Here is a 16,182-nt window from a genome sequence, read left to right as displayed (position 1 = left end):
TTGGCTATGACTGATTGTCTGTGGACTCCATTCATTATTGTGATGAGCGTATACATACGTGTCCAGAAAGGCTGTGTGAAAGAATGTCGCTCTGCGTCAGTTGGGGTTTGAACACCAGGGAAAGTTGTTGTTGGGAGTTTTGGTTTTGTTGCCAGTCAATACTGAATGTCGCAGTGTGTTGACGAAGCAATCTGAGCACAGAAAGAGAAATGGCATTCGTCTTCCTACAAACTACTGAACGTGGTTTATGTTTTGTTATGTCAAAACCATTCGTAACTATACGATGTGATGGTTTATCATCATGTTGGGAGTTTTTTGAGTATTCGTTGGTGTTTGGTGTGCAAAACAGTATTTAGATATAGGCAACATTCACGTTCTAAACTCTGATAACTAGCATGGGTTATTTTCTTTTACAAATTCTCTTAAAGAAGCCGTAATTGGAGGAGGTTTGCTTCTTTTATTCACTTTTTTTACTAGAACTTTCACAGAATTTGTACAAATACACCCACTGCTCTGTATATAATATTTTTCTGGATGTGTCGTTTCAGCCTGTCCTGCTGGCATCTTTGGGCAAAACTGCAGCCAGCTGTGCCAATGTTCAGGAGAACAAGAGCAGTGCCATCCTGTGACGGGGAAATGTAGCTGCTTACCTGGTTACTACGGGGCACGCTGCGAGCTACGTGAGTCTACAGTTTATTTTAGATTGTCAGTGTGACCTAACAAGAGGAATGCTTTTAGTTGAACAGGGAGCTGGGTGGGAGAGACGTGTCAAAGGTCAAAGGTTATTTATGATTGACTGTAAATGCTCATATTTTTACCTAACCTCTCTGATCTATTCTGCAAGTAAAATAACCTTAAAATCTTAATAATCTAAATGAAAAACCATGACATCAACTACCTTTCCACCCCCTTTTTTCCTTTCTCTCCGTGTCATCGCTATGGTTTGTCTCCAGGATGTCGAGCAGGAACTTTTGGGCCAAACTGCAAGTCCAGATGCAGCTGCATCAACGGTGGTCGCTGTGACTTCAGGACTGGGACTTGCTACTGTCCTCCTGGCTTCATTGGAGCCGACTGCAACTCAAGTGAGTCAAGAAACCTTGCACCTGTTTGTCCTGGTGAACCACTGCGGAGGTCCCCCCTGCACACCTTTATTGCCATTACTCAGAGTCGCTGTTGTACTGGGAAATTCTGGTCAGCCACAACTGAGGCAACCAGCAAAGTCTATTAAATAAAGATATTTCTCCTCTTTTTGATTTGTACTTTCATGTGAATGAAGATGTTTATTTCCACAGGCTGTCCAAGTGGGTACTATGGGAAGGACTGTGCTAAGCTGTGCTCCTGTGGGGAAGGAGGACAGTGTCACCCAGTGACTGGGAGGTGTATCTGTGCCCTTGGTAGGATGGGACAGTCCTGCCAACAAGGTAAAGCTAAACTAATGTCTTTGTCTGTTTGTTGTAATAAATTAGATACGACACACCAGTTTTTGTCGTTTATGATAGCTTCAGGATTTGAGTTTACTTGGTGTATATCATGCCAGTGTAAATCATTTTATTACAATGACTTTTATTGCAGTCTAATATATAATAAATATATATGCAGTAGAAGACAGACATTAGCAAATGCATTGAAAAACTAAAAAAAATGCCATTACTAATGAATGCATTTTGATTTAATGTATTCACCCTGGTATTACGGAGTTTAAGCAGACAAGAAGAAATCTTAATATCTGTCTACTAATCTACAAGTCTCCAAGTTCAGCTTTGACTTAAATGGTATCAAACGTGGTTTTTATCGAGCCCTTTATCTCTTACCCTTCCCTTCAGTACACAAAGAGTCAGCACTGAGGCTGACACGCATCAGTGGAAACCGCTGGGCCTAATGAGTTCCTCAGAAATATGAGGCCTAACAAGAAAGTGAGAAACAACCACTAAATTGAGGGAGCATTTTTTAGACATTTTTCACTGTATATTTAAGTAACAAATTCTCCATTTCCTCCGTGTGAGGCCTCTGATGATCACAGGGCAGTTTTCCCGGGGAACAGAGGCAGAATTTGGCTTTCTTAATCTCTCCCTTTATCAGCAATTCAGCTGGATTGCGAGCGGGGATTTCCATCGCTGCTCGCTCTTAATGTTCTCTTCTTTGGCCTCCTGCATGTACTGGGACATACCACCTCTTAAGTTCCTCTTGTTGAATGTTTACAGAAACCTATAAGTAGCTCCTTCTCTGTGTTCCGTGTCGCTGGATCTGGCAAGGAAGCAAATAAATAAACAGGAAAATCAAAGAGTCCTTGCTTATTGTTTTCCCAATCTAAATTACCCAGAGAAACATGATTATTCTTTTATATCAGTGCCAAATTAGACTACTTTGCCATCTCTTTAATGAACTGTTGCTTAAATAAACATGAATGTGGTTAGTGCAATCTTGTGTGTGTGTGTGTGTGTGTGTGTGTGTGTGTGTGTGTGTGTGTGAAAGAGACAGATAGTCAGAGCACACACTGTTCACTGTGCACTGTCTGCATGTTACACCCATTAGTGTGATCGCTGAGTAGCACAAAGGGACCTGCAGTTCTTGTCCTGATATTTCCTGTATGTTTCCCCAGCATGTCCTCGGGGGCACTACGGCTTGCAGTGCAGACACACGTGCAGCTGTCAGAATGGGGCTCTGTGTGAACCAGTCGACGGGGCTTGCAAATGTGGACTGGGCTGGACCGGACCCCGCTGTAATGCTGGTACGACTTCACAGGCAGTAGACACAACAGAAAATAATCAGAACTAAAGGGAACAGTTTTCTGTTCATGGCCATGGGAGATCGAAAGCTTAAGAAACAACAAACAACTAAACTGGCAGAGAAAGCTCACTTAAATTATGTCTGTTTTTCCATAGCTAACAAATGGTAATAAAAGGCAATCAGTCATTTTGACCTTCTGTTATAGTAGAGTTTGTGTTATCGATTGTCCGTCAGCTTCATCAAAAGTTGCCATTTATGGACTATATTTGTAATATATTCTCATACTAAGATTTCTGCTGAGTCATGTTGCCTGTAATCACAGCTTCTTTATAAATACAGCTATTTTTTAATTGAAAATGTTCATAGTTTCTGTGTGTGTGTGTGTGTGTGTGTGTGTGTGTGTGTGTGTGTGTGTGTGTGTGCGCGCGCAGCCTGTTCACTGGGGAAGTATGGGCCTGACTGTGCACAAGACTGTCCATGCCTCAACAATGGGACCTGCGACCGTTTCACTGGCACCTGCAGCTGTACTGCTGGATACTATGGCCACTCCTGTCAACACAGTATGCAAACACTCACGTGTAATACAAAAGGAAACTTGGTGATAGGGTTACCAGCGGCCTCACTCACACCTCTGTGAAAGTTCTTCTCGTAAAAGATGTGTCTGGATACAACATGGTGACAAGACCATTTTAATAACCGTACGCAGGAACACGTAACCTTAAGATAATTTCGGTGTCTCGTGTCTCTCTTAGAATGCCCATCTGGGTTTTTTGGAGTGAACTGTGCCCATTCGTGTGACTGCAAAGTGGGGCAGACATGTGACCATGTGACAGGCCGATGTGTGTGTCCACCAGGCTACTATGGCTCACAATGCCAAAGAGGTGAGTATATACACTTTGAAGTATTTTATAAGCTTTTGAGATGCTAAGCAGTACGATCAAGACAGACACACTGTTAAGCACATATCCTCAAACAGCCACCTGGATGCCCAGCTGCAAGGGGACATGGGCAGATGAGCATGCATGAATAAGAGATTTTTTCCAAAAAAAGAACTGAGTTGATGTGAGTGTGCTCTGGCAGGCAGACAGACAGGCTAGTAGGTAGGTGGGCAGGCAAGCAGCCTGGTTATTTGATGAGAGACAGGTGTTTCCTGACTGCTTAATGCGTTCCTGTTACATCCTTGTGCCCTCCTGCCTGCTTGCGGGGCTTTCAGCCGCAGTGTGAGCGCCTAAATGGCCACTTCAGTCCCAGCAGGAGATATGACTGAGCATTGCAGAGCAGCTGTAAGGCAGCCACAGGCTCCAGAGACAGACCTGGCTCTTATCTGTGTGTGTTTGTCTGTGTTCACCACATGCACTTGTGCATTTCTAAACTACATGCACTTGCACTTGTGTCTGTTTGTGCTTTAATTACGTGACGGTGCACAGTCACTCACTTGTGGTCTTGCATTTTGGTGTATAGGAGGACTCAGTGCCTATAAGAAGTGAGTGTTTTTTTACTGGGCCATGGTTTGGTTTGTTAACTCATCCTTTATGTGGCTAAATTATAAACAGGATGCTACTTGCCTGTGTGCACTTAACGTATTAACATCTTATATTTTTAAGTGCACAGGAGTTAGGATTAAATATCAAAAACACAAAAGTAGATTTTGGTGCCAGGGCGACCTTTTCCCTAACTAAAAATTAAGTTCACCAGTTTACATCCCTCTTTAAGTATGTGGGGAAGAGGGTTATATAATTAATGAAGACAGTGAAAGAGCTCAGAACTATAGTAATATAACCATACATTTGTTTGCAGGGTGTGAATCTGGCAGGTTTGGACTGAACTGTGGACAGTCATGTGACTGTGCCGGCGAGGCCCCATGTGACGCATCGACCGGACGGTGTCTCTGTCCCCCAGGAAGGACAGGACAGAGATGTGAAAGAGGTAGATGTTGCCTTGATGGAACCACATTTTTATTAAAGGAATACTTCACCCACCAATAAAAATTACTCAAAAACTACTCATCCCATGTTACGTTGAATTTGTCTATCGTGCATCAATCAATGGTAAATGAGGAATCCAAACGCTGAGGAAACTCTTGATGAATCGGAGTGAAAGGGAGCCACATTTAGCATCAGAAAAACTATAGTAAAATTGTCCGTTTACAAACTCTCTCACACAACTGGTGCAGTTTAATCCAAGTGTCATTTTTCCAGTGGTATTCTCAGTACCAAATACATGCATTTTCGATAAAATCTTATTATTTGAAACACTTGTGCACAAACAGTCTCACGTATGGAAAAACACAGTGCTTAATGGGACAAGCAGAATTTAAATGCGCATGTTTTTCTTGACACACCACTTGTCTGTGCATGAGACTGTTGATCCGGAAGTGTTTTAAATGATAAGGTCTTAGCTAAATGCTTGTGTAATGAGCATACATCTGGATAAATGAGACTTCAGTTTAGCTGCACAAGTTGTGTGAGAGTTTGTAAATAGATGTTTTGATTTAGTTTTGTTGTTGATAAATGTGAACCCCTTTAACAGCAAACAGAAATTCAGAAATCTCCTCCTTCTTCCCTGTTTTAAATCTCTCCTTCCCTCTGTCTCTTCTGTCTCAGACTGTGGTGGAGACCGTTTTGGCCCTGACTGCTCCCTGCCGTGCCAGTGTTCCCACAGGGCTCGCTGTGATGGGCAAAGTGGGCGATGCATGTGCCCACTCACCTGGCTGGGGCCCACCTGTAGTGAAGGTAAACCTAAGCTCCCTTTACCACACACACACACACACACACGCACACATATGGCTTGTCAAGCTAAAGCAAAACGGACACACACGTACACAGAGACGCACAGACACGCACACACACACACAAGGTCACGGGCTGTAAAGCTGAACCAGCTTTAGTGAAATACTGTGTCATGAAGTGTGAGAGGCTGAGCCCCATCACTCTGTGTGTCACCCTGTCTCCCTCAATAGCTGCTCCTGTCTCCTGACAGTTATTTTAATCTGCACCCAGCATGGAGCCAGGCTCGAGGCTGTCTTCGTTTTACCTCCTCAAAGCCAAGCACACGGGAGACTACGTACCAGTTACTTCTCCTCCAAAAACCCCAGAACATTTGCTTTTAATTTTCAAATAGTGCTGATGTCTCCTTGCTTTCTTTTCCCTTTTCAGCACTGCTACACCAAACCCCAGGACTGCTGAACTTTTCTGTGTCCCAAAGAAAGAGAAGAGCAGGCAGCAAAACCACATAACCCAAGCAGAGGTGCAAACTCCTGACTGGACGTTCAAACATGGGGCTTGGCTCTGTGGAGCATTACTCAGATCATCTTGGTAAAGGTGATGTTAGTAATATTATGTTTTTGTGAAACAGGTACTCAGCTGTCAGAAAGTGGCACTCCATCACTGAGCCTGGAGCTCAAGGTAATCTCCCATTGGACCTGGCATGTGAGGGGCCCTCAAAGGACCATAAACTCTAAATTTACCCCAGATTGTCTGAGATTTAAAGTCCAGGGTTACAGACTCCTCAGCAATACACAAATACCTGCATCACATTTGCCACTAGTGCTGATGGAAAGTGGTTAATATGATTTCCAGTTGTACTTAATGAGCTGTTAAGGTTTCTTTCTTAAGGGCATTTGGACAAGATGTGACTGAATCCGAGACCTTTTTGTCACTGGAGAGCCTTTACAGCCAACATGTAGTTTTTTCAATGTCTGTCCACACAAGTCTTGATGGTTAGCGTTACAGAATGCTAAGCATATTTCTGGTGAAAATTAAATGCCTCTAAAACAGACTCAGAAAGATATGGGTGACTTATTCACCGAACCCCAAGATGCAGACATCAGCCATTTTATATGAACCCCAGACAATCAGTCAGGAGTTTCCCTTTCACGCATGTACCACACAACAGGAGACTCTCCACGTCAGATGCGTTCTCACTTACTGGAAATACTCTATTTGGTTTGGGCAAGTGTGGCGTCTGGGTAGAGTGTGCAGGAGGTAGGACATGATGCGGATTACACCACAGAAAAGTAGCCAGTATGTAATTTGGTCACAGACAACAGGGTCTCATGCTGTTCCTTGGATTTGTCTGACAATTTTGGCTTCGGCCCTTGAATCTCGTCATCTCTCCAGTTAGATATTTTTGTTGTCGTCTTCGTGTATTGACCCTTCCTCTGCACCCTGCACCCCACAAGTCGCATGATAGAACCATCAACACTCCCACTCACTTGCTGTGAATTCTCCAGACAGTTATCTGCTCTATTCTCACTTGGCTCAATCGGACATTACACAGACCTTGCACTAGGAAGCTAGCAGGATAAAGGGGCTATACAGGGACCGCAAGCAGGTGAGCTACAAAACTATGGTCCAAAAGAAGCAGGGGATGTTTCATAATGAAAATCACCTCTAGACATATTTAAAGACAGGTGTTCCCAACTGGTGGGTTGCAGTCCAAAAGTGGGTCTCGGGTCTATTCTGAATGAACCACAAGTGATTCGCAAACATGTCAAGTTTGTAAAAAACACACTTTATTTTTAAGCACAGTAAATTTCCAGCGCAGAGCTTTTATTTTGAAGTGTCGTGTCCTGCTGTAGAGTGAGTGACTAACAGACAGCTACTTGACAGAGACAGCAAACTAGCTCAACAACAAGTATGACGCTGACCTTGAACTAATGACTAAGGAGAAATCTGGACCCTGTGGCTGGACCAGTTGGGAACCACTGTTTTTAAGATATGAAAAAAAAACCTCAGCTTTAACTGATAATTTATATCTTGTGTGTTTTCCCACAAAAAGTTGAATTGCCTTGTCAAAAAACATAAAATTACATCCTACTCATCTCATCAGTGTGCAAAGATCCCCAAGATAGCGTTTGCATCACTATCAGCCCATTACAGTGGTTCACTTCCACCATAGCGAACCACATAACACTGAAATGGCTCTGTGTCATATACAGAGGAATTTTATATTTCTTATGTGTGTTTATTCCCTTGTTTATAATTTGTTGATACAAGTTTATATTTTGATTTAGACATTTGCCTTGTATTCTTTGTGAAACTACGTCATTATTCCAAAGAAAGTAACCCAGCTTGTTGGTTCATTACAAATTATTCTGAACAAATATTCTTCCAGTTATGGGACTGTTTCACAAGAATAGACTCCGTAACTTATTTTATTTCTCATACATGTCTGTAAAAATATTGTTTGTCCATAAGTTATTTCATCGTGGCTCATAGAATCTGAATATGACATGAACAGGTTTTATTTACCAGCAACACTCTCCATTTACCAGCATTGATCACGTTTTTTATTTTACTTTTTATTTTTTATTGCAGTGCTGGTCGCGAAATACTGCACACAAAACTTGCATGCATTGCACTTTTTTCACATTTGTGTTTATTGAGTCAGCAGCTGATACAGAGTTTGGGAGTCTTATAGAAAATGATCAAGTTGATGTTAATACTTTTTCTGCCATACCTGTACACTTGTCTATGGTTGCACAATATTGGAAGCCTTATTTTACAACAAGATAAAAGCCATATCACTACTGCTATCATTTACCATACATGTGCATTTGATTTAAAGGGGATGCGGCTGTATTTGTATATCTCAGGTCAGTGCCAGTTATATCAGTCATAACCTACTGTGTTGTTTTTCCTGGCGTACCTTTGTCAGTGGTGCTATTTGACACATTTTGTTTGTATAAAGTTGATGAATTCACTCTTACTGTTATCTTCTTCTTTGTATTTCATGTATTTGTGTCATTGTATCATCTGTGGTTGTGTTTTGACAAAATGAAAAAGAGCCATGAACCAAATAAATACCAGAAACATCCATGGACACCTGCTTTTAACCATTTATTTTTGAATTGTGTGCTTTGAATGCAGCGTTGCATGGTATTGATTTCTGTGACCCCTGAGTGGGGTGGGAGGGTGCAGTAAGGTCTGGGAGAAGAAAAAAGGATGAGAGAGGTTCCAGCTGTCATAGAGACCTATTGGATCCTGTGTGTGTGGCTACGTCAGTGTGCGTTTTTGTGTGAGGCCACTACAAGGCATCTCTCATCAGCCAGAGAAGGGTCAAGCATTAAGGCCATGCCTGCCTCCCTGACAGTAGTGTAAAGTGGGTGGGGGTGTGAGAGGCACCTGAGCAGGCTACACTGGCACTGTAAGGTGTATGTATGTGCCTGCCCTTCTGTGTGTTCGGGGGGGTGTCAGTGTCAGAGAGAGAGCGTGCTGTCCCTGAGGCATTTTTCAAGTGCGCTGGAGCGTTTTCTCTTCTATCGGCCAAAGGCTGCTGTGGGCCAGCGGAGCCAGGCAGGTGCCTGGACCAAACATGCACCCCATATCCAGCATCCCCCGGGGTGAGTGATGGGTGAACAGGCTGGCTAGCGGAGGATGGAACCCCCACACCCACTCTCCGGTGTGGCTGATGGATGGGGGGCCGCTCATGCTCGCCCTGTGTTGTGACAAGCAGCAGATGTTCTCCAATAATGTTTATCGGCCGGGCCTTCATCTTCAGATGACACACACCTGTTTTCAGTCAAACATGCCCAGAGAGGCGATCCATCCACAGAGCTCTGGGTGGTCACTGCACCGCTGGATCAGCCCCACCACATATACAGTAACAGTAAGGCCGGGTGTCACAGCAGGCAGCGGTGCCACAAATGAAAAGCTGGTATTCCAAAAGATATCTCAGTGGTAAAATCAAGATGTAGCTCTTGTGGAGGCCACATCTAATGTATGCTGCACACTGCGCAGTCACTCCAGTCTTGTAGTACTAACAGAAGAAACATACAATATGTAGCAGGCCTTTTCATTGATCCACGCCTGCAACAGCCGTTGCCGGATGCATTTTGTAAGAGTCAAGGTCACAGTGACCTCACATAAGCATCATCCTCATGAACACTATATCTCAAGAGCACCTTGAGAGAATTTCTTCATTCATTTTGGCACAAATGTCTACTTAGACTCAACAATCAACTGATTAGATTTTGGTGGCCAAAGATCAAGGTCACTGTGACTACACTTCCATCCCATTCTTCTGATATCTATACATGTCAAGAAGGCCTTGAGGAATTTCCTCAAATTTGGCACAAACTTCCCGTTGGACTCAATGATAAACTGACTAAATTTTGATGGTCAAAGGGCAAGGTCACTGTGACCTCACTTCCATCCCATTCTTCTGAACCTGATATCTCAAGAAGGCCTCGAGGGAATTTTTTCAACTTTGGCACGAACTTCTACCTAAACTCAATGATAAAGTGACTACATTTCGGTGGTTTAAGGTCACTGTGGCCTCACAAAACATGTTTTTGGCCATAGCTCAAAAATTTGCACATGAATCATGACAAAATTTCACACAGTTCCTAATAGGGTAGCATGAAGAAGACTTTTCTAGATATTATTCCACACCATAACTGAGGAGCATAAGAGAACACATTTGGTCAGATACTGAATTGGTGACACTAATCTTGAGACTGTGCACACGTATAGCTCCTCTGAGCTGTCGGGTTGAAGATGTGTGAGAAGCATCCATGTTGTAGAATATGTCTTCTTTGCAGAAACATTCATATTTGAAGCACTATTAACTGTCATGGCTGCATACAGTATGAGTCTGTTACTGCATTTTGACCGGTCTGCAGAGGTATACAACGCTAGGCCTATGGTAGTAATTCTAGTTTTTATCTTAGATACTCACGGGTAAAAGAGTTGAGTCAGACATTTTGGTTAACTTAAAATGTCAGCACTTTAAAAAGCCACTTTTATTTTATTACAAGCGCATGAACAAAGATGCTCTTTGTGCTAAAAGGCTTTTGGAGGAGAAGAAAAAGGGGCCTGCTGTTGTACGCATGCTGGCTCATCAGGAGTGAGGGAACTGTGGATGAAATAGCCCGTAAAAGGTAAGATCGCATCATGGGTACTTTTTCGCCGTAATTAAGCATAAGCCACTCTTTGCAAAAGAGATTCTATCACTTAAGTGCCATAGCTTCAAGTCCCAGAGATCATTTCTGCCCCTCTGCGTTGAACCAGATCTCCCAAAGGGCCATGGTGTTTTGAACTCCAGCTGACAAAGCTGTCGGCTCAGATAAAAGAATGAGGAGGAAATCATTTCAGCACGTCCTGCACCATTTGTTAGGTTGTTGCCTGGAAAAATAAATGTTAAATGTCGAGGCTGCAACAAGATAAGTATCAAGGAACTCTCCCACACTCTGAAATCTGTGTGGTGTAGAGAGGGCATCTTTGGTTTTGATGTGTCAGCACATGTGTGTACTTCACCAGAAATTATCTCAAAACTAAAAACTATATAAAGAGATTTTTATTTATTTATTTGATAGGTAAAAAGGTGAAGTTGAACTAGATGTAGGTGTATATCAGTATTTCACCACTGGATGGCGCTCAATAGGGGAAAAAGCGTGGAGCCACTGACTGTATCTCTGATTCAAGTGAGTGCGCATGAATGAAAGGCTTATGGTGTAATATAATGAACATAATCAAGTTCATATATTCATATTGTCTCATACTGAAGCAACATTTTATGTTTAAATTCCTCCAGTGGTACCCAAACCCTAATCTTCTGGACCCACTCCTTCAAACATGCAGCTGTAGGCCCTGATGAGCTACTTTCTAATCTACTCCATGAGCAAAGAATGAGATGATTTCAACAACAGGCTCCAAGTGGTTCTGCCACCACGCCTGTCCTGATTAGACTCGTCATATTAAAACCATGTGCACGACTGCTCCGCTCTGTCCTGGTCTGCGCTGAGTGTCCATCAATAACACTAATGACCCGTAGCCTCCAGGGAGAAAAACAAACACTGTAATGAAACCACAACCTTAAGCTCTGCTCCTTTCTATAAGAGGGAGAGGGCAGGGTTGGGAAAAAGACCCGCAGATAAGCAGAGAAGATGATGAAGAAAAGGAGAGTCTGACGGGCCTGCAATCATTTGCCCTGCGCACACACACACACCCACACACACTCAAGGGAGGACACCGAGGAGGTGCTGCCATTATTGTAAACACAACAAAAACTTGATGTGATGATTTGTGGAGTCTCCCCACCCAAACACACTTCCCTCTTGTGCCAACTGTTAGCAAGCACCACTCCATACCAGCCCCTCTGCACCCCCCATCCCTGCCTGAAGGCTACACTCCCACACCCATCCATGCCTCCCTCTCTGAAAATGTTTCCCCTGGCGTCTGAGTCAGCACGGGTGCCAAGTCAATCAGTGTGAGAGCTGCCAGCTGTGATGGCCTCTCTCTCTGGGGGTGTGATGTATGTTCCAGCAAGGGGGCAGTTACATGCCACACGGGGTTGGCTACGGTGGCAGAGGAGAGGAAGGGAGGGTTTGGGGTGAGGAGAGAAAGAAGAAGGGGAGGAAAGAAAAAGAAGACGGTGGCTGAACAGGAGCTGTAATGAGGCCTGATGGATTCTGAGGCTGTGCCAGCTGCCCCATTAGCTGAGTGGCTCCAAGCCCCACCAAGCGTTGCCCACAGTGTGCCCACCCGTCCACATACACACACTGTAGGGACACAGCAGCTTGGGATTCCAGCCCCTCTGACACACACACACACACACACACACACACACACACACACACACACACACACACACACACACACTTTGCATTTAACTAAAACAGATTGCATTGACTAATGCACACTCTTCTGTCTGACTTCCTTAGCTCTTCAAACACACACTTACACTTGCACACACACACACTCATCCAAGACCTTGCCAGCCACACTTCCATACACACTGAGCCCTTTATGAGAAGCCGTGGGTTAATGATGGCAATAACTCGTCCCAACGTGTTGATTAAGTGTGAGAGGATACATGGGTGACATTGGCATGTGCTAATCAACGCTGATCAAACCAGCGCACGCAGAGCATTTAAATGTTAAGCTGCCAAACTCACCCTGGTGCCCTCCTCGCACCACTCCACTGCCCACACACAATGACATTATACACACTGCTGTCTATTCATAATATTTTGGTGCTCTTTCAAGAGGCAGTGCCTTTGGACTTTTGTCTGTGGGAAGTTCTCTATGTAGGTGATGTAATTACTTGGGCAATTTGAATAGCAGTGGGGGCGTGGCCACTGAGGGTGGTGGCAAAATTTTGCTGCTAAGTTTCTACCTAGATGTAGTCAAGGTATAAGTCCTGTATGTTAAAAGATTGTTGAACAGTTGCTTCTTGATATTTTTATTGCACCTGCAGAAGGATGAGACAAAGGTGAGAGGACATATCAGCCCTCTGTATTTATTGCCTTCACACTAACAAGGTGCCACAAGTTGCCATGCTAAGAGACATACTATATTTGACATACTATACTATGACTGTTCTATGACATGTTTTTGACATACTATACTATGATTGCTTTATGATATATTGTTTGAAATACTATATGATGACTGTTTTATGACATATTTTTTGACATGCTATGCAGCATGCCATACTATGAATTTTTTTATGACATATTTTTTTTGACATACTACACTATGACTGTTTTATTATATGTTCTTTTTTACAGACTATTATAGGAGTTTTTAATAACATTTCATTGACATACATTCTTATGACTATTACTTATTATTATTATTACTATGACTATTTAATGACACTTTTTACAACATATTTTTTAACATACTATACTAGGATTTTTTTCTTGATTTTATAAATGACATGCTACACTATGACGTTTTAATGCTTTTTAGAACGACATGCTATACTATGACTTTTTATGCAATTTTGAACGACATGCTATACTATGACTTTTTATGCAATTTTGAACGACATGCTGTACCATGACTTTTTTATGCAATTTTGAACGACATACTATACTATGATTGTTTTATGCAATTTTGAACAATATGTTATGACTGTTTCATACAATTTTGAACGACATGCTATACTATGACGTTTTTAAGCAATTTTGAACGACATGCCATGACTGTTTCATACAATTTTGAACGACGTGCCATACTATGGCATTTTTATGCAATTTTCAACGACATACTATACTATGATGTTTTTATGCAATTTTTCATGACATGTTATACTATGACATTTTTATGCAGTTTTGAACAACATGCTTAACTATGACATTTTAATGCAATTTTGAATGACATGGTATACTATGGCTTTTTTCTGCAATTTTGAACGACATGATATATTATTACATTTTTATGGAATTTTGAATGATATGCTATACTATGATGTTTTTATGCAATTTTGAACAAAGGCTATACTATGACTGTTTTAGGCAAATTTGAACAACATGCTATACTATGGCTTTTTATGCAATTTTGAACGACATGCTATACTATGACTTTTTCATGATTTTTTGAATTCAATCAATCAATCAATTTTATTTATAAAGCCCAATATCACAAATCCCAATCTGCCTCACAGGGCTTTACAGCATACGACATCCCTCTGTCCTTATGACCCTCGCAGCGGATAAGGAAAAACTCCTCAAAAAACCCCTTTAACGGGGAAAAAAACGGTAGAAACCACAGGAAGAGCAACTGAGGAGGGATCCCTCTTCCAGGACGGACAGACGTGCAATAGATGTCGTACAGATCAGATCAGCATAACAAATTAACAGTAATCCGTATGACACAATGAGACAGAGAAAAAGAGAGAGAGAGAGAGAGAGAGAGAGAGAGAGAGAGATGCAGGTAATGACAGTATCTTACAACAACATTATTGAAAGTAATAATATTTTAGTTATAGTTCTGGCTACTGTGGTACAATATGTTGAAAGTATATATTAATATCTGGCAGTATACATGTGTGACAATAGTCATGTGTATAATAACAGTAGAAGTATGACTAATGACTAATGATGGCAGCAGCAGCAGGAGGCATCTGGCAGGACCACGGCAGCAGCACAACCACACGCGTCACGCTGTCCAGGCACCGCTGCGATATGAGTTAATCTGAGAGACAGTGGAGCACAAAGGCTCCGGAGAAGAAGCCGAGTTAGTGACATCCAGAATGGCCGGGTTAGCAAGATGCAGTAATAGGATACGAGAGAGAGAGAGAGAAGGAGAGAAGGTGCCCGGTGTATTATAGGCAGTGTTGGGGAAGTTACTTTTAAAAAGTAGTGTTTGCTCGTTACTCGTTACTTCTTAAAAAAAGTAATCCCTTACTTTACTTAGTTACCCTCTGTGAAAAGTAACTTTTTACGTTACTTGTTACTTTTACGTTACTTTTATGGTGCTTGACTTTGGGTAGAACCCCATCTCATTTCCTAATTGTGAAAAAATTCGAGTTTCCCACTGGTATTTACCACTTTGGTGATAAAATAAAGATTAAAGAGTGAGAGTTAATTTGTGTTAACTAGGCTACATGAATTTGTTACATGACAGATTACTACTACTAATAGCCTATTTGCCAGACCTGCTGCATCACTGAATGAGGAAAATATTAATATTCACAGACACTATCTTTGAACAAATAGTGTCATATTCATGAATAAATCATTTTCTGTTCTGTTATTACGTGTGTAACTGTGAGACTGCGTTTGTGTAATAGACTCATACTTTGCAGTAAGCTACAAACCTGCACGAATAAATTAATTCATTTTCTCTTCTGGTATGGTAGGTACTTTATTAACCCCTCGGGGGGAAATTTCAATGTCACAGCAGCAATTTAAAATACACAAAATAGGAGCTGCTGCAACAGGCTGCCGTTCACACAGCGCCAGGAAGGTAGGCAGGTTATGATTGTTCTGTTTTCTGTTAACACAATGCTGCATTTTATTGATGTTTTGGGGGTCGTTTTGATTTCGTTTGAGGTTCTGGGGTCGTATGTTGCCCATGTCGAGGTCTGACTAGCGAGGTTAACGTTACATTAAACAACACTTACCCAGCCATACCAGTGCAGTTCGCTGTCAGTATATAGTTGGTCGATTTGTTCAGAATCGCCCAGGTCTTGTACATTAGTTAACGTTACTGTTTTGTGTCCTTGTCGCTGGCTCAGCAGTACTTCGGTCCGTAGAGCACAAAAACCATCAGATAAATCCTGGTATTCAATATCTTGGACATGACCGCAAAGTACAAAATTATACACATCAAGAGTTTTTCATGCGTATAAACGCTGGGTTTCTCCACAAGATATAAAAAAATGTCTGGCCACTGTAGCTTAGGCCATTTCGTTGGGTCGGTGACCCACTGACCTGACATTAAGTACGGGTCAGGAAACCTCACTCCGTTGCTAATTGTTAGCTTATTACAATAAGCTAACCTGTCTTGGGTTGACAAACCGTTAAAATAATCCGAAGAGGCGTGTTTATCTTCCATATTCCTCATACGATTCTTGATTTTGGCACTCCTGTCTGTACTGTTGACATGGCAACTGTCACAGTTCCTGCCTAGTGCGCAGCTGAGGCAGACAGGCAGTGTCACCGTCAAATCTGTCCCCGGGAAAAGTAACGTTGTGCCCAACTGACAAAGCAACTACGTTCCG

General features: G+C 42.3%; 1 protein-coding gene across 3 annotated transcripts in view; it reads left to right on the top strand.

Moving 5' to 3' along the window:
• megf6 (multiple EGF like domains 6) overlaps window positions 1–8,539 on the top strand; it is a 73,968-nt gene extending 65,429 nt beyond the window's left edge. For 2 of the 3 annotated variants that reach the window (XM_049577038.1, XM_049577035.1), the window contains 9 exons: window positions 549–680; window positions 954–1,082; window positions 1,293–1,421; window positions 2,600–2,728; window positions 3,159–3,287; window positions 3,480–3,608; window positions 4,525–4,653; window positions 5,331–5,459; window positions 5,883–8,539. In XM_049577038.1, the coding sequence (XP_049432995.1) occupies window positions 549–680; window positions 954–1,082; window positions 1,293–1,421; window positions 2,600–2,728; window positions 3,159–3,287; window positions 3,480–3,608; window positions 4,525–4,653; window positions 5,331–5,459; window positions 5,883–5,962 (1,115 nt within the window). In that variant the 3' untranslated portion in view covers window positions 5,963–8,539. The remainder of the gene's footprint in view (window positions 1–548; window positions 681–953; window positions 1,083–1,292; window positions 1,422–2,599; window positions 2,729–3,158; window positions 3,288–3,479; window positions 3,609–4,524; window positions 4,654–5,330; window positions 5,460–5,882) is intronic. The other variant, XM_049577036.1, reaches the window with a different exon arrangement.
• Window positions 8,540–16,182: the final 7,643 nt, after the last annotated feature.

This window comes from Epinephelus fuscoguttatus, linkage group LG5 (genome assembly GCF_011397635.1).
Source record: "Epinephelus fuscoguttatus linkage group LG5, E.fuscoguttatus.final_Chr_v1".
Taxonomy (NCBI): Eukaryota; Metazoa; Chordata; class Actinopteri; order Perciformes; family Serranidae; genus Epinephelus; species Epinephelus fuscoguttatus.
The sequence above is the reverse complement of the archived record's forward strand: the minus strand, read 5'-3'. Positions and strand labels throughout refer to the sequence as shown.